Source organism: Muntiacus reevesi, chromosome 7 (genome assembly GCF_963930625.1).
Source record: "Muntiacus reevesi chromosome 7, mMunRee1.1, whole genome shotgun sequence".
In the NCBI taxonomy this organism is placed as follows: Eukaryota; Metazoa; Chordata; class Mammalia; order Artiodactyla; family Cervidae; genus Muntiacus; species Muntiacus reevesi.
The window spans coordinates 2259985-2287879 of record NC_089255.1 but is presented as its reverse complement, the minus strand read 5'-3'; the positions used below and the strand labels follow the sequence as shown (position 1 = coordinate 2287879).

The 27895-nt window shown below is 41.9% G+C and overlaps 1 protein-coding gene across 7 annotated transcripts in view; it reads right to left on the bottom strand.

Annotated features, from left to right (window-relative positions):
• Positions 1–27895, bottom strand: part of EPB41L4A (erythrocyte membrane protein band 4.1 like 4A) — a 261537-nt gene that overhangs the window by 47487 nt on the left and 186155 nt on the right. For all 7 annotated transcript variants that reach the window (XM_065941619.1, XM_065941623.1, XM_065941620.1 and 4 more), the window contains exons 12-13: positions 26076–26197; positions 217–307 (exon numbers count right to left, since the gene is read on the bottom strand). In XM_065941619.1, the coding sequence (XP_065797691.1) occupies positions 217–307; positions 26076–26197 (213 nt within the window). The remainder of the gene's footprint in view (positions 1–216; positions 308–26075; positions 26198–27895) is intronic.

Sequence of the window (27895 nt, the reverse complement as noted above, 5' to 3'; positions counted from 1 at the left end):
AACTTCATCATGCTATGATAGCAGGAGCATTTCCTTCAAATGAGAGGGACACGTCCTGATTCTTTGCATCTTACTGGCATTTTAAAACATTCTTTGGCCCACAGATCATTTTCATTAAAAGTACCAGTTAATTACCAGAGTGCTTCTTAACCTCGACAAAAGATAAAAAGCATTTCTGTGACAGCAGATAGCAGTGTGTCCTTTCAGTTAACTGACCTTTTTATTGGTGAAGGTGCGATAATTTTAGTTGTTCCTTCATTTTCTCCATTTTCCATAATTGCAGTTACCCGATTCATGTTGTTTGATCCTAGTAGCAAAGTAGAGGAAAGAAAGAGAGTGGAGAAGAAAAAAAAAAAAAGGAGGCAGTGGTCAGAAAAACACAAAAGAAACAGAAAAATAATTTTTTAATGTAAACTTAGGGACATCATGGCACACTGTATTGGTAAAATAATAATTCTAAATATATAATGAATTGCTCAATAAATCTGAGATCATATTTCCTGAAATGTACTAAACCCTGAACATAACAATGTCCAAGAGGTCTAGGTTATGGCACCATTTTAAAATAGGACGTTTTGAGACTTCAGTGTTTACAAAGTTCCCACATCACAGATATTCTTTAAACCGTTAAATAAGAATCTAAGATATTTAGTACTATTATACTGGAATGTAAGCCATTCCAATCGGTTTTTGACAACTATGTTGTGAAAAAATTACTGTTTCTTGGCACGCCATTGACAACCCTCATTCTCAATCAAACCTACCCCAAATATTTTAGACCTGAAAATACACCAACTCAAAATGCAAATGGCAAAAACAGACTCATATAGATGTGATTTGTATCACTCACATTTAAAAAAAAATGTTTTCAAATGTGTTTTTTAATGTAAACATCCCTAAAAGGCTAAAACTAACTTTTTAAAAGCTGTTATTCCCCAGATTTGCACACATGCTAGATGGACCAGCAGAGGGCACCCCCAGTAGACCCAAGGATGGAAACTGTGATCAAATCCAGCACTGCAGCCAAACCCATCCAGGAAATCTGGGTCCCACTCTTGGGAGAGAGGCTGATGAGCCTGCAGGGGTGAGAGGTACAGGCACTGATGACGAGCCCCCTCCTCTGGGAGGACGGATGCCTGCAGTCCTTGTTCAGCTGTGTGGCAGGCAGCTGGGTCTTCCTCAGAAAGCCACCTTGTATGTCCACGGGTCAAGTCCTTCAATCCAAAGTACAATCACCGCTAACAGTTTTCAAGTTCTAAGATAAGTCTGTAATACCAATAAGAGCTGATACTTACTGAGCACTTATTATGTGGTGGGTGCTGTCCCAAGTGAAAATCGCTCAGTTGTGTCCCCATGGACCCTCTGTCTTTGGGATTCTCCAGTCAAGAATACTGGAGTGGGTTGCCATTCCCTTCTCCAGGGATCAAACCCAGGTCTCCTGCATTGTAGGCAGATTCTTTACCATCTGAGCCAACAAGCTTTCCTAAGTGCTTTTGGTCTATTTACTCACATAATTCTCAAAATAATCCTCTACTACACTAAGATTTTCCCGTTTTAAAAACAAGAAAAACAGGAGTTTGCCAAGGTCCCACAGCTCATGAGCGAGGGCCCAGCTTTAAAACCCACCAGTCTGGCTCCTGAGAATTAGCTCAAAACCACCACAATGCACAGCCTTCCATGGCCACCTGTGCCTCATCCTCAGGAGCCAGTCTAAATTAAGGGTACACTGGGAGAAACAGACTCTTTGGAAGACAAGTGAAAAGAATGCCCAATGAGGAAAACATTTAATCATCAACTAAGAGAAGAACTCTCTGTCGAGGGCAACCAGCCTTGAGAGGTAACAAGAGAAACGCGTGAGCACCCTGAAGTTGGCAATTCTCTCCAGGACACTGGGAGGCAGCTTTGGCTACTCATTAGGAGTGATAAACATTAATGAATACACCTTAGACACAGAAAGCAAACAGGGGTTTCAAATACGTGCTCCATAAACTATTATCATGAGCGGTGTGACATGGGTTCAACACCTGAGTTTTGTTCCAGTTCTGGAATTCTGAAGTGAAAAGGTGAACCTGAAGATACGTGGCATTAAATGTAAGCTCACATGGGAGCAACATTCAGAGTTCAGGCATTAGAGAAGAGTATGGTCGGATGAACGGGACACAACCAACTCCCCCTGAACAACTCCCAATGCTATCAGACACTGGAGTGGCCAGTCACTGTCTATTTTGCCATAACCCTTAATAAAAATCACAAGGACATATTCCCAAAATTGCAGGTGCAGATTTACAGAGCTGCTTCTCAAAAGTGGGAACTCTGTGTGATATGGCCCTGAGACATATCACAAGAGGGATTAATTCATTTGTGCCCCACACAGCTGATGTGTCCCCATATCAATATTTTTTTACAGTTTTAAATACATGTTTTTTAAATGCAGCATTGTTCTAAGCTGGTATTACTAATTTATAATATAAGGGAAATTCACACAGCCGGGGCTGTTTCACAGGCGGGGGGAAGGTGGGGGCACAGCAGGAAACCAGCCCAAACGCCACTGGCAATAACAGCAGTGGAAGCCGCGAGTGAAAGCAGGCTTCGCTTAAACTGAAGGCCTGTGCAGCTAGCTGGTGAATAAACCCGGGTTTGCTTCAAGTCTTGTCACTTTTGACCGAGCAGTCAGTCCCCTTTTGGTTTTGGGTTCTTTTTTTTTTTTTTTTGGTGTTTTGTTATTTGTCTTTTGTTGTGGTTTGATTTTAAATTTTTCATTAGAATATAGTTGATTTACAATGTTGTGTTATTTCTGCTGTTCAGCAAAGCGAATCAGTTACCCATACATACACCACTCTTTCTTAGATTCTTCTCTCATGTAGGTCATTACAGAGTATTGAGGAGAGTCCTTGTGCTACATGGTAGGTCCTTATTATTTATTTATTTTACACGTAGTAGTGTGGATCTGTCGATCCCAATCTCCCAATTTATCCCAGTCTTCCTCTCCCTAGCCATGGTAACCGTAATACTGCTGAGCAGTCTTTTCTTAGTCTAACAGCCTTGGGGAAAGTGAGGCTGCTTGATCACTTTCACTGAGTCTCTTTGCCAAGCTTGCAAAGGCTTAATAAACAGGCAGGCCAAAAACTGAGGAATATTTTCAAATAGAAAATTTTCAAACTATATATGTATATGTACTTCCTTAAAGAAACCAACATTTGGTTATTCACAATACCTAAGTCATAATTTTTGAGGTCAAACATAGATTTATGGTTTTCTCAAAGAATTTCAGGGGAAAAAATCACACACAAGCTCTCTAAGACAATGACTAACACAATAGGCAAATGTCTTCAAAATAAACTGCTTCACTGACAAGACTATTTTACTAACATAACAGTCATATAACACACTCAAACACATAGTAACTAGACAGGGTAATCCAATTTAATTTATGGTTTTTTATATTCAAAACAGCATACTACTAACCCCCAAAAAATCTATTTATATGCATTTCCCTCCTCTGTAAGTATGTGAACTGGACAAGCCTGAAGTGTAAAAGCCTTACTAGGAAAACAAACTGCAAGAAAAAAAGCTACTTACAAGCCTTAACTTACAGGGAGATTTTCTGAAGTATCCATTCATGTAATATCCATACCTTAATTATAAATTATTCTTTTTACTCATGAATTTAGGGTTCTTTAAAAACTCTAAGTAGGCAATACTTATTAGCTTTATGTTAGTAAATATGCACTTGAAAGTAATAACTATACTTTAAAAATACTGTATTTTAACCATTGTCCTAATTACGTCAAATGAGTGAGGTTTTTTTTTTTAATCATACTATCATTTAAGAAGAAAGCTAAGCAATTAAATATTGCTTACTGAAATCTGCAAAGGTGAGAGAGATGGTTATGCATCCTTTAGGCTTACCGAGTTTCCATTTTGCTGACATGCACTAACTGCTTTCCTTTTCAAAACGCTTCCTCCCCTCATTATCCTACCTTCCAGAACCAGCCCTCTTACGTAAGCTCAGATTCTTGAACTACAGAGAAGTGGTGATCTGACAAACCAACTATACTAAAGGGCTCATGTCTTCATGTATTAACTGGTCACAAAACAGTTGCATTTTAAAGACAAAAAGGAGAAGCCAAATATTAACTAAAATAATTAATTGATAACAACGGAATTTTAGGCATTGTTCCAGAAGAAATTTTGAGACTGGAGAAATTGTTTTCAACACTCTTTTTTCATTGTAAATTATAACAGACCACCAGAAAAGAATATAACATACATATGTGAACTGTTTAACAAATTATTATAAAGTGAATCGCTATTAAACTACTTCTCAAGTCGAGAAATAAATCATTAAGGGCAGTTTTCCTTCACTATACAAATCACTCCATGTGGGGCAACTCTTTCTTTTAGAAAAGGGCAAACAGTTGTTTTCCATCTAAAATATCCAGAAACACAAATGGCCATATATATATTTCAAAAAATATTTATAATATACACAATAAAATTATTAATAAAAGTGAATAAGGCCTCAAAATCTTAATAAAATGAAGGGCGTATCACTGAGGCCCCGTGGTTTCCAGCACAGTGTTTTATACATGGTGAGTATTCAGTGACGGTCTGCTATTATAGAGGATGTCTTTCTGTTTCTGCTATTTTTTCCCACTAGAAGGGAAAATTGAGGATAATAATGTTAGGTTTAAAAAGTGTCAAAACTAAGACAAAAAAATCTGGATGTGGCAGGATGGAAAATGCAGGGGACGAGACGACACGCAGCCATACCCTACAAGCCTGGGCTACTTCTCAGGGCTTCACGGCAGCCTTCCGCTATAGCATGCTACTCTTCTCTAGTCTTTTAAAAGCAAGCAGCAGTTGACCTACAACAAAAGTCAGTTATCCACATATGATTACCAAGGCTCCTAAGTAAATCTGCATTTTGTTTTACATAACATATTAAGCCTAGCAAGGTCATTTAGAATTAGAAGCATCCAGTTCAACTTACATATCATTCACAAAAAAAAACAAAGGCCTGGGGCTTCCCTGGAAGTCAAGTGTTTAAGACTCTGTCGTTCCACTGCAGGGGGCATGGGTTCCATTCCTGGTCAGGGAACTGAGATCCTGCATGCCACATGGTGTGGTAACCGCCTCCCCCAAAAGACCAAGGGTTTCACTCATGAGACTGGTCACAGGTAGAAGAATAAGTTTATGAGGAGACTGCTACAGTTTATTAAGGGGCCAAGTCTAGTTCATGATCTGTGACTGTTTTGTCTCTGGGCTGTTAAACGCTACAGCGTGGCATGGGCCCACACAATTCCCTACGGGCCAGGCAGCGCTGCAGCCCACTGTTTGGCGTTCCATGGGCTCATCTGTTCATCCTTTAACACCCCACATGCAAACGATTTCAGCCCGTGTGCAGCGGACCATGACCACGCTATTGTGCAGTTTGGCTCTGTTCACAGTTCAATGCCCTCATCTTAAGCGACCCTCGCCTTCCATGCAGGAAGAGCAGCTGTCAGAAATAGAACCAACGTTCCCAGGGTCTGTTTAGCTGTTTGGTCTGGGGGAGATTCTTAAAAGTCACCCTGTGATGTCCAGACTTCAAGATGAGGTACTGAATTCACATGGGGATGCTCAATTACAAAAACACTTTGCATGTAAATAGCATTATGAGTCTCACAAGGTCCCTCATAGCTCAGTCGATAAAGAATCTGTCTGCAATACAGGGGACCTGAGTTCAATCCCTGGGTTGGGAAGATACCCTGGAGAAGGAAATGGTAACCCACTCCAGTATTCTTGCCTGGAGAAGCCCATGGACAGAGGAGCCTGACAGGCTACTGTCCATGAGGTCACAAGAGTCGGACACAACGTAGCGACTAAACCACCACCAGCAAAGTTCATAGTTTAATTTGATACCTGCCAACCTTAGTTTAAATGTCTGATGTTTACTTAAATGTTGCCACTGCTTTGAATTTAGAGTGGGCATGGAGGATGAACTCAGAATGAATTCTTAATTCTTAACTTATGAATTAAGAATTTCAGTAACTGGAAATATATTTTAACTCTAGTTCTCACACTGATAGTATAACATCACCTTGCTTTGGTTTTTCAACTTTATAAAGTGGGTACTACGGGAAAAAATGGCAGATGACAGAAAACTTGGCAAAATATATTTTTCTAACATCACAAATTACAAACAGTAAAATGGCCATGGAAACTTTATATATTTTTCCTATCATCATGAAAGGTTTTATATTTGCCAAAACTGATATTCATTAAATTATGTACAATGCAATTAAATTTCAAAACACATGATTTGGAAAATAAAAAGTATTTCAGTGTACAGTGGCTAATTCTTTAAAGTTCAAATGCCTGACCTCAGCCCATTCATCCCAAAGAGGCAGCCAGACCCTTGCCTTTCTGTTTCTGCATTCAAAAGTCCTAAGGGTGGTATTTAAATAGTTACCTCTTTACAACAAACATACTGACTTTTAAGACTGATTTTGCTACATGTCAACTGCAAGATCAAACAAAGCATTCTGCTAGAAAGCTGGAGGGTAGATAATAAAGAGTGGGTGTGGATGAGAAAGCTGCTGGGAAAATACGTCTGTGCAGGAAAGATCCCTCTCCTGGTTGGTCTGTTCCCAGTCTCTCCCTCCCTGACCCAGCGCGCTCCTGGACTCCTCTGCTTCCCTCGTGACCAACACGGTCAGCTTGGGAGAGGGAGAGACGACGGCATTTCATCCTCTGCCCGAGCTACCAAGGCACACACACCAAGAGGTGGGCACCAACATCCTTCTTTGTAGGTCAGAATACTGCTTCAAAACCGAAACAGGCACGTCCGAGCATCTGTTTTCTCCTTAGACCCTCAGAGTGGAACAAAGGGGCTGCACTATCTGGAGGACCTGTGATCCACACCTGTGTGTGCTGGGGGGGCTGCCAGCCACGCTAACGGTAGAGGGGTGCCTATCTCTCCTCTCAGCCGTCCCAGGGCCAGTGCCAACACGGCTCTGTGAATGGTTGTCTGGAAGCAAGGGGTGTGGCAAAGCTCTTAGTCTCCAAGTTTTTCTTCCTGTGATATGAGAGCACAGTATGACGGAGGAGAACTGAATAAACGCTCACATCCCATCCGGGCGCTGCTCTCCCACTCCCCCTCCCCCACGGCCACCAGCCCCCCACACCCCCACTAGCAGGGTCACACGGTTTAGAGCAAACCTCCTCCAGCCATCTTTTCTCAGGCCCCACATTTAAGCTCAGTTGGTCTAGAGCAGGTGAACAGTTCCACACCAGACACAAAGTTGGTTCTGCTCCAGAAGCGAGTGCTGCGGCTCCTGCTGCTGCCAAGTCGCTTCAGTCGTGTCCGACTCTGTACGACCCCATAGACGGCAGCCCACCAGGCTCCCCGATCCCTGGGATTCTCCAGGCAAGAACACTGGAGTGGGTTGCCATTTCCTTCTCCGGAAGAGTGTGCTAGACCACTGCTTTAGAGGTTTCATTTGATGTCATTACAGTGGTATATAAAGGGTGTTTATGCTCAGTCACTTCTGACTCCTTGTAACCCCATAGACTATAGCCCACCAGGTTCTTCTATCCATGGAGTTTGCCAGGCAAGAATACTGGAGTGGGTTGCCATTTCCTATCCCAGGGGATCTTCCCAACCCAGGGATCGAACCTGCATCCCCTCTGTCTCATGCATTGACAGGTAGGTTCTTTACAACTGTGCCACTTGGGAAGCCCCATATAAAGTATATACAAACACAAAATACATATAATTGTATGTAAAGATCACTTTTAAAGGGTTTATTTTGCTAAGGCAAAATTGAGAAAATTTTTGGTTTGTCTGGTTTTTCCATAGTTGAGCTCATATCTAGGAGGCCTTAACTCAGTGTTCTTCAAACTTTTCACACAAGTACTCACTAAGAGAATTTGGAAAATGATTCACTCAGTGCATGTTTTTAAGATGATGTCTAACATTTTGCATCAGAAGTTTAAAGAGTATCAAAAGGATGTCATTTGCAACATATAGTAAATACCAACATTTTAAAATGTAACTGTTTTTACTTATACTTATGTCTGATTCATGTTGATATATGACAGAAACTAACACAATATTAAATTAAAATAAACAATGTTTTAAAAGTTTTTAATAAAAAGATGTAACTTTTGAGTCTCTTTATTCACAGAGAACAGACTGGTGGTTGCCAAGGGGGAGGGGGCTGGGGAGGTATGCAGTAGGCGAGGTTAAGGTTGGCAGATGCAAACTTGAAGACACAAAATGAGTAAACAACGTCCTATTGTATAGCAGAGAATGGTATTCAATATCCTATGATAAACCATTATGGAAAAGAACATTTTTAAAAAGAACACACACACAGAACTGAATCAATTTGCTATAAGTACAGATTAACACAACATTGTGAATCAACAGTACTTCATAAAAAATGTTAAACAAAAAATTAATTAAATGAAACTGTTTCATGACTCTCTTAAATATATCCAGTGTAATAAAATACCATTGAACCTTGATATCCACAGTCATTCATTTTAAAAATACATGAAATGACCTAGAGGGGTGGATGGGATGTAGAGGGAGGGGATATGTGTGTGTGTTATAGCTGATTCACATCGTTGCACAAAGAAATTAACAGTACACTGCAAATTAATCGTACTCTGATTAAAAATTTTTTTAATTACAAAAATAAGCAAACAAAAATACATGAAATGAGTTTATCAGTTGAAAATTTCACAGCAATCTTCTATTCTCCTTATAGTTGCAATTCAATTTCATCTCCTCTGCAAAAATATATCCCAAAGTAATGTTTTATGCTTGGAAGTATTTATTCATCACTATATCTTATTTTTGTGACAGAAAAATAGAAATAAAGTAAAAGGTTTATTTCCCATGACCATAAAGCTCGACATGGTAAATATTTTTTCTAAACCAAGGTATCATTACAATTACTAATAGCATGCTATACCACATCAATGCTGATAAGTAATTATTAAATGTAAAAAGTAAGTTTTTATTGAAAAGTAATTTTTAATAAGATAAACAGGATAGTCTTGTTTTCTCCATGATTAACCTGGATCATACCCATTCAAGAATATTATTTTGTGCTAAAATAAAACAGCTTAGCAACAATTCTAGTATTATTTTTATTCAATAGATTTTCTTGTTCACATTAAGTAGAGGTTTATATTATTCTGTTAAGTACTGTCATAAGGACATCACCAGTGTCCCAAAGAACTTCCAAGTTACATGTAAACCTATAACTCTACAAGTAATGATATGTTATCTAAAAGTATTTCAAATTTTCTATTAGATGGCAAATCAATTGGGTCCTTCATCAATTCTGCTGAAAGTCAAAGTGAGAAAATGACATACAAGGATGTGTCACTTGATAATCAAGGTCATTTTACTTTTCCAACATCAGCCCAGGAGGTTGAACATTTAAACACAAAACAGTATAACAGATTCTGAGTGGGAAAAATGACTACTTTTGGAAAACAGGAAAAAGTCCATTGGGAAGGGGCAAGCCTATTATCACAGGCAGGCTCCTTCCAGGAAAGAGAATCTGAAAATCTAGTCTATCAAAACGTCCTGGGTCTACAGAACCCTGAGAAAACCCTCCAGCATCCCCTCCTAGTCAGGAGCTGAAATCTTCTGTCCCAGGCCACCAGTCCTTCAGAATTTGCTTCCTTCATAACAGCATCATAGATCATACCTTTAGTCATAAGCAAACTACCTTCCTGGACACTTACAACAGAAAGTGCTCCACTCCACAACGTGCCTGATTTTGGTACGTCTTTTACCTCTTTGGTCTGACAAAGTGGTTAAGCATACAAGTCTTATAAACTCAGATTCGTTTCTAGCTATGCCAATTAGCCCACTGTGTGATCTTTGACAAGTTATTAAATCTCTTTGCATCTCAGGTTTCTCATCTATAAAATGGAGATATAGCAAACTCCTTATATAGTGAATATGAGTATGACATTAGATAATTTCTCAGTTCAGTTCAGTTCAGTCACTCAGTCATGTCCGACTCTCTGTGACCCCATGGACTGCAGCACGCCAGGCATCCCTGTCCATCACAAACTCCCGCAGTTTACTCAAACTCATGTCCATTGAGTTGGTGATGCCATCCAACCATCTCATCCTCTGTCATCCCCTTCTCCTCCTACCTTCAATCTTTCTCAGCATCAGGGTCTTTTCCAATGAGTCAGCTCTTCGCATCAGGTGGCCAAAGTAATGGAGTTTCAGCTTCAGCATCAGTCCTTCCAATGAACACCCAGGACTGATCTCCTTTAGGATGGACTGGTTGGATCTCCCTGCAGTCCAAGAGACTCTCAATAGTCTTCTCCAACACCACAGTTCAAAAGCATCAATTCTTCAGTGCTCAGCTTTCTTTACAGTTCAACTCTCACATCCATACACGACCACAGGAAAAACCATAGCCTTGACTAGACGGACCTTTGTTGGCAAAGTAATGTCTCTGCTATTTAATATGCTGTCTAGGTTCGTCACAACTTTTCTTCCAGGGAGCAAGCATCTTTTAATTTCATGGCTGCAGTTACTATGTGCAGTGATTTTGGAGACCAGAAAAATAAAGTCCGCCACTGTTTCCACTGTTTCTCCATCTATTTCCCATGAAGTGATGGGACCAGATGCCATCATCTTTGTTTTCTGAATGTTGAGCTTTAAGTCAACTTTTTCACTCTCCTCTTTTATTTTCAAGAGACTCTTTAGTTCTTCACTTTCTGCCATAAGGGTCGTGTCATCTGCATATCTGAGGTTATTGATTTTTCTCCCAGCAATCTTGATTCCAGCTTGTGCTTCATCCAACCCAGCGTTTCTCATGATGTGCTCTGCATATAAGTTAAATAAGCAGGGTGACAAGATACAGCCTTAACGTACTCCTTTTCCTATTTGGAACCAGTCCTATTTGGAACATTTTGTTCGATGTCCAGTTCTAACTGTTGCTTCCTGACCTGCATACAGGTTTCTTAAGAGGCAGGTCAGGTGGTCTGGTATTCCCATCTCTTGAAGAATTTTCCAGTTTATTGTGATCCACACAGTGAAAGGCTTTGGCATAGTCAATAAAGTAGAAACAGATGTTTTTCTGGAATTCTCTTGTTTTTGTGATGATCCAGCGGATGTTGGCAATTTGATCTCTTGTTCCTCTGCCTCTTCTAAAACCAGCTTCAACATCTGGAAATTCATGGTTCATGTATTGTTGAAGCTTTGCTTGGAGAATTTTGAGCATTACTGTGCGGCGCTGGAGCAGCGAGCAGCTGAGAGGAGATACCCCATGTCCAAGGTCAGAGAAATCCCCGTAAGACGGTGGGCGCTGAAGCCACTGTGAGGAGATACCCCACGTTAAAGGGCAAAGGAGAAGCCCCAGCAAGATGGTAGGAGGGGCAAATTCACGTTTAGAATCAAACCCCGTTCCTGCCAGAGATGCTCAGAGGGCTCAAACAAACCTTGTGTGCACCAGGATACAGGGACCCCACAGAGACTGAGCCAGAACTGTGTTTGAGCGTCTCCTGTGGAGGTGCGGGTCGGCAGTGGTCTGCCGCAGGGATAGGGGCTCTGGGTGTGGGTATGGTGCAAGCCCTCTTGGAGGAGGTCAGCATTGACCCCACCACAGAGCTGCCAGAACTCACACAGGACTGGGAAACAGACTCCTGGCGGGCACAACAGAGCCTTGTGCACTAGGACCCAGGAGGGGGGAACAGTGACCCCACAGGAGACTCGCCTGTGGGTGTCCCGGAGTCTCTGACAGAGGCGTGGGTTGGCGGTGGCCTGCTGCAGGGCTGGGGCAGGGACTGTAGCAGTGCATGCATGAGACCTTTTGAGGGAGGTCACCATTATCTTCATTACCTCCACCATAGTTAGGCCCGAGGTAAACAGCAGGGAGGGAACACAGCTCCACCCATCAACAGATAATTTCTAGAAAGTATTAGATAGTGCTTGTCATTTAGCAAGTGCTAAATAAGTGGTATATTCTTTTTATATGATGAAGTTCCTCTAGATCAGGGACAAGTCTTGCTCCATGGAACAGGGTCTATACTGGGTGTTTTTTCCAACACTATCAAGTAATTCTTCAATTTTCAGCAGACACTGACTGGTTATCCTGAAATTCAACTCTGTCCTGATACTATCTACCTGGGTAGCATCAGAACAAACAGGTTAAAGGCTCAGCCCCATAAGACTGCCCCCTTCTTTATTTTTAATTGTAGGATAATTGCTTTACAATGTTGTATTGGTTTCTGTCTTATATCAACATGAATCAGCCATAGGTATAACATCTGTGTCCTCCCTCTTGAACCTCCTTCCCACCTCCCATCCCACCCCACCCCGCTCGGTTGTCACAGAGGACCAGGTTGAGCTCTCTGTGTTATATAGCAAATTCCCACTGTGTACCCATTTTACATATGGTAATGTATATGCAGCTCTGCAGAGCTGGAGCAACTGTGAGGAGATACCCCACATCCAAGGGCAAAAGAGAAGACCCTGCACGACGGTAGAAGGAGCGGAATCACGTTTAGAATCAAACCCCATACCCAACAGAGGGTTCAAACAAACTTTATGTGCACCAGGACCCAGGGAACCCACAGAGACGGAGACAGAACTGTGTCTGGGTGTCTCCTGTGAACATGTGGGTCAGCAGTGGACTGCTGCAGAGGCAGGGCTCTGAGTGCAGTAGACCTGAGCATGGCATAAGCTGTCACGGAGGAGGTCACCATTAACCCACCATAGAGCTGCCAGAACTCACACAGGACTGGGGAAACAGACTCTGGGAGGGCACAAACAGAACCGTGTGCACTGGGACCCAGGAGAAAGGAGGAGTGATCCCACAAGAGACTGACCCAGACTTGCCCAGGAGTGTCCAGGAGTCTCTGGCAGAGGCAGGGGTCGGCGGTGGCCTGCGCAGGGTCAGGGGCACTGGGTGCAGCAGTGCAGGCATGCGACCTTTTGAGTGAGGTCGCCATTATCTTCACTACCTCCACCATAGTTTGGCCCCAGGTAAATAACAGGGAGGAAACACAGCCCTGCTTCAACAGAAAATTGTATTAAAGATTTACTGAGCAAGTGAGTGAGTGCAGTTGCTCAGTGATGTCTGACTCTTTGTGACCCCATGGACTGTAGCCTACCAGGCTCCTCTATCCATGGGATTTTCTAGGCAAGAATACTGGAGTAGGTTGCTATATTCTTCTCCAGGAGATACTCCCGACCCAGGGATTGGACCCGGGTCTCCCGCGCTGTAGGCAGACGCTTTACCTTCTGAGCCACCAGGAGCCCTGCCCATCAGAACAAGGCCCAGTTTTCCCCTGTCAGTCTCTCCCATCAAGAAGCTTCCATAAGCCTCTTATCCTTCTCCATGAATCAAGGTCCATGAATCAAGGCAAACTGGAAGTGGTCAAACAGGAGATGGCAAGAGTAAACATCGACATTTTAGGAATCAGCGAACTAAAATGGACTGGAATGGGTGAATTTAACTCAGATGACCATTATATCTAATACTGTGGGCAAGAATCCCTTAGAAGAAATGGAGTAAACATCATAGTCAGCAAAAGAGTCCAAAATGCAGTACTTGGATGCAATCTCAAAAGTGACAGAATGTTCTCTGTTCGTTTCCAAGGCAAATCATTCAATATCACAGTAATCCAAGTCTATGCCCTGACCAATAATGTTGAAGAAGCTGAAGCTGAACAGTTCTATGAAGACCTACAAGACCTTCTAGAACTAACATCCAAAAAAGATGTCCTTTTCATTATAGGGGACTGGAATGCAAAAGTAGGAAGTCAAGAAACACCTGGAGTAACAGCCAAATTTGGCCTTGGAGTACGGAATGAAGCAGAACAAAGTCTAATAGAGTTCCGCCAATAGAATGCACTGGTCATAGCAAACACCCTCTTCCAACAACACAAGAGAAGACTCTATACATGGACATTACCAGACGTCAATACCAAAATCAGATTGATTATATTCTTTGCAGCCAAAGATGAAGAAGCTCTATACAGTCAGCAAAAACAAGACAGGGAGCTGACTGTGGCTCAGATCATGAACTCCATTATTGCCAAATTCACACTTAAATTGAAGAAAGTAGGGAAAATCACTAGACCATTCAGGTATGACATAAGTCAAATCCCTTACGATTATACAGTGGAAGTGACAAATAGATTCAAGGCCATATACTGTCACCCTGCTTATTTAAGTTATATGCAGAGTATATCATGAGAAATGCTGGACTGGATGAAATATCAATAACTTCAGATATGCAGATGACACCATCCTTATGGCAGAAAGCAAAGAAGAACTAAAGAGCCTTTTGATGAAAGTGAAAGAGGAAAGTGAAAATGTTGGCTGAAAATTCAACATTCAGAAAACTAAGATTATGGCATCTGGTACCATCACTTCATGGCAAATAGATGGAGAAACAGTAGAAACAGTGACAGACTTTATTTTCTTGGGCTCCAAAATCACTGAAGATGGTGATTGCAGCCATGAGATTAAAAGATGCTTGCTCCTTGGAAGGAAAGTTATGACCAACATAGACAGCATATTAAAAAGCAGAGACATTACTTTGCCAACAAGTTCCGTCTAGTCAAGGCTATGGTTTTTCCAGTAGTCATGTATGGATATGAGAGTTGAACTATAAAGAAAGCTGAGCGCCAAAGAATTGAAGATTTTGAACTGTGGTGTTGGAGAAGACTCTTGAGGGTCCCTTGGAATGCAAGGAGATCCAACCAGTCCATCCTAAAGGAGATCAGTCCTGGGTGTTCATTGGAAGGACTGATGCTGAAGCTGAAACTCCAATCCTTTGGCCACCTGATGCGAAGAGCTGACTCCTTGGAAAAGACCCTGATGCTGGGAAAGATTGAAGGCAGGAGGAGAAGGGGACAACAGAGGATGAGATGGTTGGATGGCATCACCGACTCGATGGACATGGGTTTGAGTAAACTGCGGGAGTTTGTGATGGACAGGGAGGCCTGGCGTGCTGTAGTCCATGGGGTCGCAAAGAGTCGGACACAACTGAGAGACTGAACTGAACTGAACTGAATGCATGTGTTTCGATGCTACTCTATTTGTCCTACTCTCTCTTTCTCCTGCTGTGTCCACAAGTCTGTTCTCCATTTCTGTGTCTCTGTTGCTGCCCTGCACGTAGATTAGTCAGTACCATCTTTCTAGGTTCCATATATATGTGTTACTATGCAGAATTTATTTTTCCTCTTCTTACTTCACTCTGCATAACAGGCTCTAGGTTCTTGCCTCCACTTTAGATGTCTGATGCAAGTCCAGGTGGTTACCTGTGTTTCTGACCAACAGGCTACCAATCAGAGATTCCCAAGACTCCCTTCTAAAATTAATCTCCTAAATTAGCTAACAGAACTCAGACCTCAGTTACTTACTAGATTCCTGATTTGTTACATGTAAAACGATGTAACTCAAAAACAGTCAAATGAAGAGAGGCACAGGGCAAAGATACATGGAAAGAGACAGAGACCTTCCATGCTGAAAGTACACCACTCTTCCCACATCTACATCTATATGTTCACCAACCCCTCAGAACCCTATCCTTTCTAGGTTTGGGAGGCTTCATTAATAGGCATGATTGATGAAATTACTGCCCATGAGGGACTGATTCAACCTCCAGCGTCTCTCCCCTCCCCAGACATCACCAGATGAGACAGAAGTTTCTGACCCTCTGTTCACGTTTAGTTCCCCTGGCAGTTAGCACCCCTCCTTGTCTGGGGCTTCCCAGAAGTCATCTCATCACCATAAACTCAGATGTGGTGAAAAGGGGCTTGTTCTGAGTAACAAATGACGCTCCTTTCACATTTAAAGTTCTTATCACTTAGCAAATTCCAAGTGTTTAAGGAGCTCTGTGCCAGAAATGGGGAAATGATTAATTTCCCATCATTTGGAAGGCCAAATGATTAATTATTATTAATTACAACATCACAAGTCTTATGACAAACAAGTGTTCAATTAATTCTTGCTGAATGAGAAAGTAAAGGGAACAAAAATGTCATTTATGGTAACTCACTAAAGCTATGCTATTTAACTGGAATATACAGTATACCTTTAGCCTTGGTTGCTTTTTTAATTTTGATAGCTATGCATGGAATGCTAAACACTCCCAGAAAGAGTGGAAACATTAACTTTTTAGAGAAAATCTAACCAGTCTTCCATATATTAAGACATTTTTTATAGAATGAAAATAAACATTAGCTTCAAGGCAGAATAGAAAAGGGTGTCAACAAAGGAAGACAACCTTGAACAAACATACCCCAGACTCTGGGACCTAATGTTCCTTGCAATTAATACAGTTACTGTCATTTCCCCTCTTTGCTAGGTAAAGTGTCCCAAAGAACTTAAATATTTTCTGTAAACAACTTGATGATATAAAAAACAAAATGATTTGCTGCTACTCTATAAATGTACTATCTTCAAAAATACCTGCTGAAACAGCAGATCTAGTGAAGCAAAGAAATCACACAATAGTGGAAAAATAGAGGACATATACTTATTTTCAAAATACTTTTCACTTTTTTGTTTTCCATTTACTTTCCAAGGATGTGCCTTTATATTCCAAAAACTTCAGTTCAAATTCTGCTGCTGCTCTTACTATCTGTGTAACTCTGAATAAGTGTTCAATGTTTTTGAGCTACAGTTTCCTTATGTGTAAGATGAGGATAATACCTACCTTCCTCACAGCTTTTTACCAAAAGAATTGCTTCACTTCATGGACAATGAGATGAAAGCTCAGCCATGTTGAATGATGTGTTACAAGTCACAGTCACAAGTTAGACCAGGAATTCAAATCTACTCAAATCAGATACATTTTTTTTTCCTGCCACTGTCCCACATGCCTTCTCAATGCAAAGGTTTATATCATCAGTTGCAGGAATTCTTAGGGTGAAGAGAAAGTGGGCTCACAGATTTGGACCACACCTCAATAGATGACCTAATTCTGACTTACCAGTTTGAAGGAGGAAAGTCATAGTCACACTTTCTCTAAAACAAAGTTAACACTCTCCTAAATTTTCTAGAAATCATCTCCAAAACTACCCACATAATTGTTACACTCTGGGTGAGAATGCCTTTTCTAATTTCCTTATATGAGAATTTTACTAATGTCTTCCCTTCCTGTCTTCAGCTGACCTAGAGAGGACAAACATGCAAAAGCTTCACAATGCCTAAGTGCCCAGTAGGTGTGAGAGCTATTTTTATCAATTTTATCAATCTTTTCCCAGACAGCACCTACTGATTCTCATCCAGATAACCTCCAGGTTCCAGAACTTGCTACAGTTGCAAATCATTTCACCTCTTCGGGCCTCAGTTTCCTTGCCTACAACACAAGTGACTATCCTCTATTTCATCTAATCCAAAAACATATGTGGGTGCTAGGTAAGTCTTCCTCCTTTGACTTGCAATTTCCTATACTTTAAGGCTTACATTTAAATGCACAGATATAAGTGTGTCTACTGCCTTTGCCTTGAAGACCTGGGCTGTATCTGTTACAGTACAGTAGTAATCCTAACATTTGAACTTGGATGATCCATCTCGTATTGTTCTATTACATCTTTCATAAATTATCATGCATGCATCCTAGCACAATATCAGTGTCCTCATCTGAGCTTTTCAAGAATCTATCCGTTGGAAACTTAAATGGACATTTGAAATTACTCTGTGAACTTAAGACACTCATGACAATTATCTGAAGGGCTTTTTTCAAGTACAACATGGTAAAAATGCAAATAACTATTAAAGAACAGAGTAAACATATCTGTCTCCCATTTCTGATTTTCTATTTTTGATCATATTTTTATGTAATGGGAGTGTATTGCCTGCTGCTACCCACTACCCCTGCCCTTTTTCCCCCTTGCTTACACTGTATCTTGGAAATCATTTCATATCGATGCCAATTTATCACTTTCTTTTTTGTTCCCTCTCCACAGTGACCTGGTTCATATCCAGCTCTGGGGTGCTGGACAAGTCCCTGCCTCTGACTTTTGACCTGCACACTGTGAGTCAGAGCATCTTCTAAAGGACATGAGGGCAACACTACCTGCAGGGTGCCCAGTACACTGCAGGGCATGCAGAGATGCTCAACGACTATTAGTTAGTAACAATCCTCTGCCTGGGGAGCTCCCAGGGGATCTGACCTTTTGCAGCAGACGTGGAGGGACTACAGTCGGCCAACACAAAGTCAAATCCTGCCCTCAAATTTCTTCTAAAAGACATGTGGTATTTCCCAGGGGTGCACATCTATTATTTCATCAGGTCAGGGCCCTACTAGTGGACATTTAGGTAATTGCCAGTCTCTCGTGATGACAAACACAGCCACGGGCCTGCTCATACGGCAGAAGTGAGGCTGCTGCTCATCTAACAACATGTTGAGGTTGTGACTTGACTTATGAAATCACAGATCCACAGCCGTGACTGCTATTTCCTCTTCACTCAACAACTCTGACTCCCTCTCCGAGCCCATTCAGCTTTGCCCTTTATCTTCTGTTTCCACTGTCGGCTCAGTGTGAAAAATGCACTTGGGTAGGCCTAGTGCCTAATCACCTCAAGTAGGGAAAACCACCTTACACAGAGGATGAAATGATTAACTATGTGAACCTTAAAAACAGCATACAATCTCATTGTATGGATTCACTGTAAGGAGTTTGTTATTCTCAACTCACAGCCATAGCCTATCCAGGGGGTTAGAGAGCCTGGAGAACGGTGAGCATGGAGTAGGGGTTAAAAATAAGTGGAGAAAAATGATTACTCTGAGGAGTAGGAACAGGGTAAGTAGGACACCCCCAGCTCTGGGCTCCTAATACCGCCTGACAACAGCAGCCGTTGGGTGCCCAGAGGTCTTTGGGCAGGCTGGGGAAGAAGGAAGCAATACACTTGCCCCCAAAGGGAGCACTTTGACCTGCCCACTTCCTTCATATTGTTTATACCTAATCTCCCAGAATAAATTGGTACCAATCCAGTGGCAACCAGTTTCTTTCTGAAGCCCATTCATTGAACTTCAATGACTCTGTCCACGCATCACTCCCAAAAGGCCATACCTCCTCCACATGATATTAACCTTTGTATGTGAAACTGATGCTATATGATAAATATAATTCAAAGACTGCCAGGTGAACTCACAGATTGGTCCCCACTATGTATAGAAAGACTCCTTTTGATTTAGGAGAAAGAAACTAAAGAGAAGTTTGAAAGAGAAACTAAAGAATGTGGAAAGCACCCTTCCACATTCTCAACATGATGCTGTGTCCCATGACAACAACCTGTGAGGCAGGAGCCTCACAACAACAACCTGTGAGGCAGGAGCCTCACAACAACAACCTGTGAGGCAGGAGGTAATACCACCACTGGACTCACAAAAAAACTGAGGCTTAGGATGGTTAAGTGATTTCATAACATCACACAACTAGTCCAAGAATGACTGAGGCTGAACCCAGATTTACAAGATGGAGCTAAGTCTGATACGCCAGTCTGTACTCACATAGCTGGCTTTTCGACTGCCTTAAAAAATTTTTTTATTTTAAAATATATTTTTGAAAAAATAAATAAATAAATAAAATATATTTTTGATCACCACAAGTCAAGCTGGGCTTCTGCTGCCCTCACATCTGGCACATGTCAACCAGAGCAAGGGCTCAACGAGTGATTATTACTTTCTTGACATTACCATCTCCCAGCAGCCCAGGGAGTTTTCCTGCACCAAAATGGTGAGAGTGTACTTCACGGTCTCTCCTGCTCGGGCTGCTCTCCTGCATTTCTCGGGCTCTCCCACTCTGGCCTGCACCAGCTCAGGGCACCAGTGAGCGTCGGTCAGCTTCCCACATGCGAATCATTTGCTAGGGGCTTTAGAGCTGTGTGGCACCATCAACCCCTGGAGCTTGCCAACTCACCTACCAGCTACAAAGTGCTCCTGCGGGGAGTCATGGACTGTAGAAGCTGACTTAGGGACCCTACAGGAGATGCTGCAGAAACCACAGAGACCCCAGGGCAGGTGGGCCGGTCATTCATACCAACTCTGTCAATCAGGTTCCGAAGAGGCAGCCCTCAAGCCATAGTGGCCCTTTAGGAAGGTTTCATTTGGCAAACAGAGACTTTCTTCAAAATGAAATTAATTGCCAATACTTAAAACTCTGGAAAGTTCCTATAAATACCCAAATTCCATGCTTCCCTTAAGACAGTGGAAGATTTGGCAACACTGAGTCCTCTTTCCTGCAAAGAAACACTGGCTTGGCCTGAGCAAGAGCTGTCTGCTTCCAGACCATCCTCACTCACAAGTCATTGTCATGATCCCTTTTGCATTGTGTCTGCAGAGACTTCCAGAATGCCAAAATGTCACCTGAACCGGCTTTTCAATTGCCTGAAGGACTACACTGCACCTATTTATTTCTCTGTTCATCAGTATGATATCCTTAAAAACTCAAAATGCTGCACCAGACAATCGCAGCACTGTTTATCCACTGTGAATGGTTTCCCCATTGCTTTTCAAATAGCCAATTACAGATTATAGCTAAACATTCTGTCTTTACTGCCCTTCTTACAGCAGAAGCTCTTCTATGACATGAACCCACTTACGCGAGGTGCCAAGAACTTGCCAGAGAAAGGGCTGGACAAACATGCACTCTTCCTTCCTGCCATCTGGCCTCTTGCTTTACCCCGAACGCCTCTGCCGGGCAGATCTGCAGGAATGCTCTGGATGCCTGCCCTGGCGCTGAACTCCTCTGGGTGGGGCAGCAGGCAGGCCGGGTGCAGGGCTCTTGACTCTGGAATGCACTTCCTCATAGAGGTGCCAAGGCCTAATCTCAGTGGATTCTAATCACAGTGGCTTTTGAACTACCAGGGTATTTATTATTCCTGATCAAGAAATGAACAAACAGACTTTTTAAATTATCAGAGAACTCGGATACCGGTTAAGAGGAATAGTGATTGAATCTGACTGAACTACTTTAACTTCAGAAGAAATAAAAGAATGTCTTCTACAGTTACAAGTCATAAAGCGTCTGCCTACAATGCAGGAGACCCAGGTTCAAAACCTGGGTCGGGAAGATCTCCTGGAGAAGGGAATGGCAACCCACTCCGGTATTCTTGCCCCACTCCCCAAAAAAAGGGGCTCAAAGAAATTAATGATATAAAGTAACAAAAAGCCAAAGTTCCCTTTCTATCTTAACTTGTTTTTTAGTGCCTATAAATGTTAAATAAGAGGTGAGAATTTATGCCGATAACTCTTGGAACTGTAGTTCTAAAGTTTTAGAGAGAATACCAGAATTCAATTTATGAAAATTCATAGCTGATCTTACAGAGTTGTTGTTTTTTTAATCTATCTTCCCTTTAAACCCCAGCTCCATTTTTGTGAAACACAGTACAATCTAATAAAATAAACATTCTCTATGCTTTAAAATAAGCTTTCTACCATTTTAATTGTCAAATTTTTCAAATTAAAATTAAAGCGATTGTGACAAGAATTAAGGTAATACTTTTGCTTTTCTTTGGTTAGTTAAAAGAATAATAATAAAAACCTACTGTTTTGAGCAATTGTTCCTTTCCTGCCCAGCCACCCATGAATGAGTCTCAGGAACAGGGAGCTTTGGAGGAGGAGGCAGCTCTGGAGCTGGGAGTATGGGAATCAGAAGTGACAGGCCTGGAAGAGCTGCCTGGAGCAGTAGAAAGGGCTTGGTGGGGAAGGAGGTGGACGCTGGAGGGCTGGGTGGCCTAGTGACCTGCAGGCCACCCCCTCACAGCAGCCTCCCCTCCACCCCTCTCAGCAGCAGAGCCTTAAAGGGCAGGCTTGACTCTCAGCATAGGAGGCTTCCAGCTCACCCATGACTTTTCCCCTCTCTACACACAGGGACCCAGATTCACACAGAACTGCCCTGCTTCAAGGGAACTGGTGGATAGGATAAGGAGCAGAAAGTGACTGATAAATGTGAAGACAAGAGCGACCTCTTCAAATGTTCTGCTCCAAGTCCAAACCCCACCATGACCTTAGATATCGGGTCTTGACCAGCTGGGTTCAACTGAGGCTCAAAGCAGAGTACATTTGAATTAGAGGAAAAAGAATATACAACATTCAAAGACACATACAACAGCATTCTCCCTGCCCCCACAATAGTCTTCATTTGTGCATGACAGCAACTGAAGTACACTGCATCAATGGCATTGTTAAATGGTCCTTCTCCAGCCAGACAGTCATGGTCTCAAGGGCAGGGTCACCCCTGGGTTCACAGAACACATCACAGTTTTGCAGCATACAGGCTTGAAAAGTAAAACTGATAGGTACATACAGTCAAAGTCTTAGTTTTTAAACACAGCATTTTATGGCTCTTTTTTTCTTGAATGGGCTTCCCTTGTGGCTCGGCTGGTAAAGAATCCATCTGCAATGTGGGAGACCTGGGTTCGATCCCTGGGTTGGGAAAATCTCCTGGAGAAGGGAAAGGCTACCCACTCCAGTATTCCAGCATGGAGAATTCCATGGACTGTATAGTCCATGGGGGTCGCAAAGAGTTGGACATGATTGAGTGACTTTCATTTTTTTTTTTAATAAAAAGATACCAGTTACAAAATTAGCATGAATATTTAGTGATATTACTTCAAAGATATTCACTTTAGTTATATTTATATTCTTCAAGTTTTGAAACAGCTTAAATATCCAAAATCTAAAGACTAATTGAATAAATTATGTCATGTCTATGCATCTGTGTAGCAGAAAATCATAGGGACATTAAAATGGTGTTGTATAAGAACACTTAAAACTTGTTAGAACATTTTCATGAAACAGAATTAAATAAAAAGTAGGCTGTAAAATACTTCTATATGATTTTTGCAGAAAAGATATACAAATGACCAGAAGGCTATATAAAATAGTGTCAGCACTAGCAGATGCGGAAGCTGGGAAAGACTGAAGCCAAAAGAAGAAGGGGGCAGCAGAGGATGAGATAGATAGATGGCATCACTGACGCAATGGACATGACTTTGAGCAAACTCCGCGAGATAGCAGAGGACAAAGGAGACAGGTTTGCTACAGTCCATGGGGTCACAAAGATTCGGACATGACTCAGTGATTGAACATTCAGAGAATGGAACTGAATATGAAAGATTTTTTTTGAACGGGGAGGTTTGGAGGTTCCTAAATTTTCTAAATCAAGCATGTACTTTTATAATAATAAAAGCATAACAAGTGCAACATTTTATGAAGATGCTTGACCTGATGTTGAGAGGCTGTCCTAGAGCACTCTGGGCTGTGTGTGGCCACCTCCTCAGCTCAAGCTCCTCCTCAGTTGCTAAGTCCTGTCTGACCCTTGTGACCCCATGGAGCCTGACATGCTTCTCTATTCATAGGATTTCCCAGGCAAGAATACTGGAGTGGGTTGCCATTTCCTTCTCCAGGGGATCTTCCCAACCCAGGGATCAAACCCCATCTCTGTTTGGCAGGCGGATCTTCACCGCTGAGCCTGGGAAGCCCTCACCCTAGAAGGAATGTGTTTTAATGCAACACTATAGAGGAAGGGAAAAAACATGAGGCTCAACACAGTTTCAGGCAGGTTTCTGAAAATTGCACTTGGCTGGATTCTACACAAGCCAGCAAAGAAACAAACAGACAAAACCTCTGTCCCTAAAATAATCAGCTTTTGGAATTTAGGCTTACAAGGAGAGACAGACAGACAGACAGAGTGCTGTACAGGCAGATATTTTTCTAAGAGCACATGAGGAGAGGAAAAGGAGCAACCTGAGCAGGTTTGTGTAAAAAGCATGTGTGATTCCAGCATCTCAAGTGGAATGAAATGTTGATTTGACACAAGGAATGCTTTTGATATTCTCAGTTGGTCTCAGAATAATTTCATGAGGCCCGGTGTTTCAGAAATACAAGATGATCTGAAAGTTGCTTATCAATTATAGCACACTGCACTTGATCCAAAGGATTAATACTGATCAGATACAAGGATAATCACAAAAATATTAAGATAAAGATATTAAATTTCAAGGCTAAAATTTCTGTCTTAAGTCACCTGCCTATTATGTAATCTTGGCTAAATTACCTTTATAATCTTAGTTTCCTCAACAGCTAAATGGGGATAATGATATTACTTATGTGGCACGGTAATCTATTGTAAAATTAAATCATGTCTAATTTTTGCCACTCTAGAATCATCAGAAAGAATTTAATTTCCGCTCAGCCCAGTGAGAGGAGGGGACCAACAATCAGATTTAATTTCACTCTAGAAATTCTAAATAAGTCAGGTGACATTCTCACAGCCAGCAGCAGTGGAGCAAACTTAAACATGTTCCTCATAGGCTTGGAACGAGGATTAAAAGAAACGGCTGTCATAATGCTTTGCCAGCTGTCATACAATGTTCAGACGTTAATTACTGTTATTAAAAATTCCATTCATTTCATACAATATGGCAAAAAGACCCAGGAGATCTGGGCTCTCATCCCAGCCTCACTCCTGTCTAGCTACTGGGACTCTGTAAAATGGAAACACAGACTTTGCCATGCCCTCCCTTCCAGGATTACTGTGAGGCTCAAGTGAAATAATATATGTGAAAAGCCTGTGGAGAGTGTTAGACAAGGGTGATCTGTAAGAAGCCACAAACCAAAGTCAGTACTATCACTTTATAGAATAAAATCTGTGAGCTCTGAGCACTGAACACAGGTTAAAACTGATGGATTAGGTGACTTTATTAAGAAGTGGTGTGCATTATAAACAAAAAACCTGAATAACCCAATGTACATCAACAGTAGAATGAATAAAGAAGTTGTCACACAACAGAAAATTCACTACAAGAAAAATGAATGCACTTTAAAAGAACACCCTCGATTCATTTATATTACACTTTAAAAACAGGCAAAATAAACTAGTTTGTTCAGAGAAGGCTACATAAGCAGTAAAAATATAGTGAAAAGTAGGGAAATAATTATCACAAAGTCAGATGGGGGTTTTTGCCAGTTGGGACAAGAGGAGATGGTGAGAATGTGATCAAGCAAATAGCAGGGACTTCTGGGGCTACAGACTAGGTTAAACTGTGTGTGTGTGCACGTGTACACATATATATACACATATATGGGGATTCCCTGGTAGCTCAGCTCGTAAAGAATCCACCTGCAACGCAGGAGATCCCAGTTCTATTACTGGGTTGGGAAGATCTGCTGGAGAAGGGATAGGCTACCCACCCCAGTATTCTTGGGCTTCCCTGGTGGCTCAGCTGGTAAAGAGTCCACCTACAATGTGGGAGACCTGGGTTCGATCCCTGGGTTGTAAAGATCCCCTGGAGAAGGGAATGGCTACAAACTTCAGCATTCTGGCCTGGAGAATCCCATGGACTGTATAGCCCATGGGGTCACAAAGAGTCGGACACGACTGAGTGATTTTCAGTTTCACACACATATGTATGTGTAATGCTCAGTCATAGCCAACTCTTTGCGACCCCATGGACTGCAGCCTGCCAGGCCCCTCTGTCCATGGAATTTTCCAGGCTAGAATACTGGAATAGGTTGCTATTTCCTCCTCCAAGGGATCTTCCTGACCCAAGGACAGAACCCGCATCTCCTGAGTCTCCTGCATTGGCAGGTGGATTCTTGACCACTGAACTACCTGGGAAGCCCTCATACATACATATACATCTATGTTTACGTGCATAGGTATGTATGTTTGTATATGCACTTTATTATACTACATAATGAAACCAATGACGATAGAAAACCAATTGAATTGTTCACAGACTGTTACACCAGCAGTATTATTTTAATGAATTTTGCTAAGACTTTGTTTTAATTCTAATCTCAGCTACACCAAATTGCTCAGTTGTGATTTTATTTAACCCCTTCAAAAAATGAATTATTTTGTATAGTCATTAAGCAAGTTACACTGATTCAAATGGATTACCTGTCAACTTATGAATAATTTCTGATTGCTTGGACATTTTCTGGGTCAAATTGAAAACTCCAGTGTTAACAGTTAAAACCTTTCAAGGCTACAGTCACCACTTAAGAATATGCCATACCAACAGCCTAAAAGTAAATGCAAGGTTACACTGAGGAGTTGGGGGCTCTGCGACTTACCAGCTGGCTGTGTTTGTGCTATTCTCTTAGGGTAAGTCTTGCTTCGACTTCTTGACACATTCTGATCGGGCCGGGGAAGTTGAATAGAAAGATCTCGACTCATCTGTAGTGCTGTCCTGCCACTTGAAAATACAACATTTTGAGTAATACAGGTAAGACCACACAGCCACAAAATTAAAGCACAGCTCATAAAGAATATCTGCAGTGTATGGAGAGAAAGAAAAAAAAAAAACAGACTCACGTAGATTATACAGGACCTTCAAATGAATCTCATTGCAATGCTAAGCAAGGAAGTAACAAAGTCCAACAGGAAAGATTTAGGTGAGATACAAGTGCCAGCTAAAGAATGTCACCCATCATCTGGTTCTGCAAGAATGAAGCCACTAGCCACTAAAGTTGCTGACCATCAACATACTCTGAAAGGGATTCGGGACAGAGACTGGGACTGAGGCACTCTGTGCTCTGGGAAAAAATGGCAGAACAGGCCTTCAGATAGACATTTTCAGGAGAATATTTTATGAACTTGATCTCTTGCATCTTCTCAAACTAGAAAAGCACTACGATCATTAATGGAGACATCTGCTTCTCGTGACTAGCAGCAAGCTTCTACAGAGATGTGTGTTTGCACACACTCCCTTAGGGGCAGGTCCTCAGAGCTATCTGAAAGACCATCGCTCAGCCTCCAGTCCGCTCTCTACAAGCACCAAATAAAGCTTGACTCACAGCTCTCATGTTGCACTTTTCTTCCCCTCAGCTGACATAAGGAAGATTTTTCAGAGAGAGAACCAAGAAAGAAAGAATTTATTAGAGGAGGAATCAGGTTTGGATTTAAATAGAATGATGGGTTAGAAACTGAGGATGCGGATGTTGTCAGCTCTACAACTAAATAATAAAACTGTGTTGGCTTCAAGTACTGAGGGCAAAGTTTCTACATGAATCGACACATCCTCATGCAGTACTTACGAGGCAGGTCGGAGAGCCTCTCCCACTGGGGCACTTGGTGAGACCGTGCTCTGAGCCCTGTGACACAACCAGCCACTGATTCAGCCCACCCCACCTGTGCCAGCAAGACCCAGAAGATTCAGAGCAGCCAGAATCCCCCGGCACAGCACTACTTCCTTATGAGTCTATGAGGAGGCAACAGCGTGAGCTTTCCCTGGGGATAAACTAAACTTCTTAAGGAACCTTGTAATTTAATTTGCTGAATTTTAGTCAACATTCATTCTACTAAACATTTATTCCACAGCTGTTGAATTTGAACCAATAAATGACTCTTGGATTTCAAGGAAAGTGTCATTTAGGTACAGAGAAAATGCATTTCTAAGTGACTACTTTGATTCACTATAAGAAGCACCATCTAATGGGAAAAAGCCTTTTAATGGCCTCAACCTATTTATCCTACATTTACAGGATACTTGGCAACCCACTCCAGTGTTCCTGCCCGGAGAATCCCAGGGACGGCGGAGCCTGGTGGGCTGCTGTCTATGGGGTCACCCAGAGTCGGACACGACTGAAGCGACTTAGCAGCAGCAGCACAGGATACATGTTGGTGAATCCCTCCCCAGAAGAGACCAAATGAGACTGAAAAAAGCCAAATTTACCTCCTACATGCTTCATGAAAACTTCCCCTCCTTACTACCCCATTCATTTTTATAAGAAATAGAGGCCTGAAACATTCATAACAAGCAATTTCTCATCAGGCTAACTGGGGATAATGACTTACTATGTGGAGTGAAAATAACAGTTTCTATCCATGAGTGTATATACTCCGCATTCAAGACTTCATGAAAACCAGGGGGAGGGCAGCAAGTTGAGGGGCA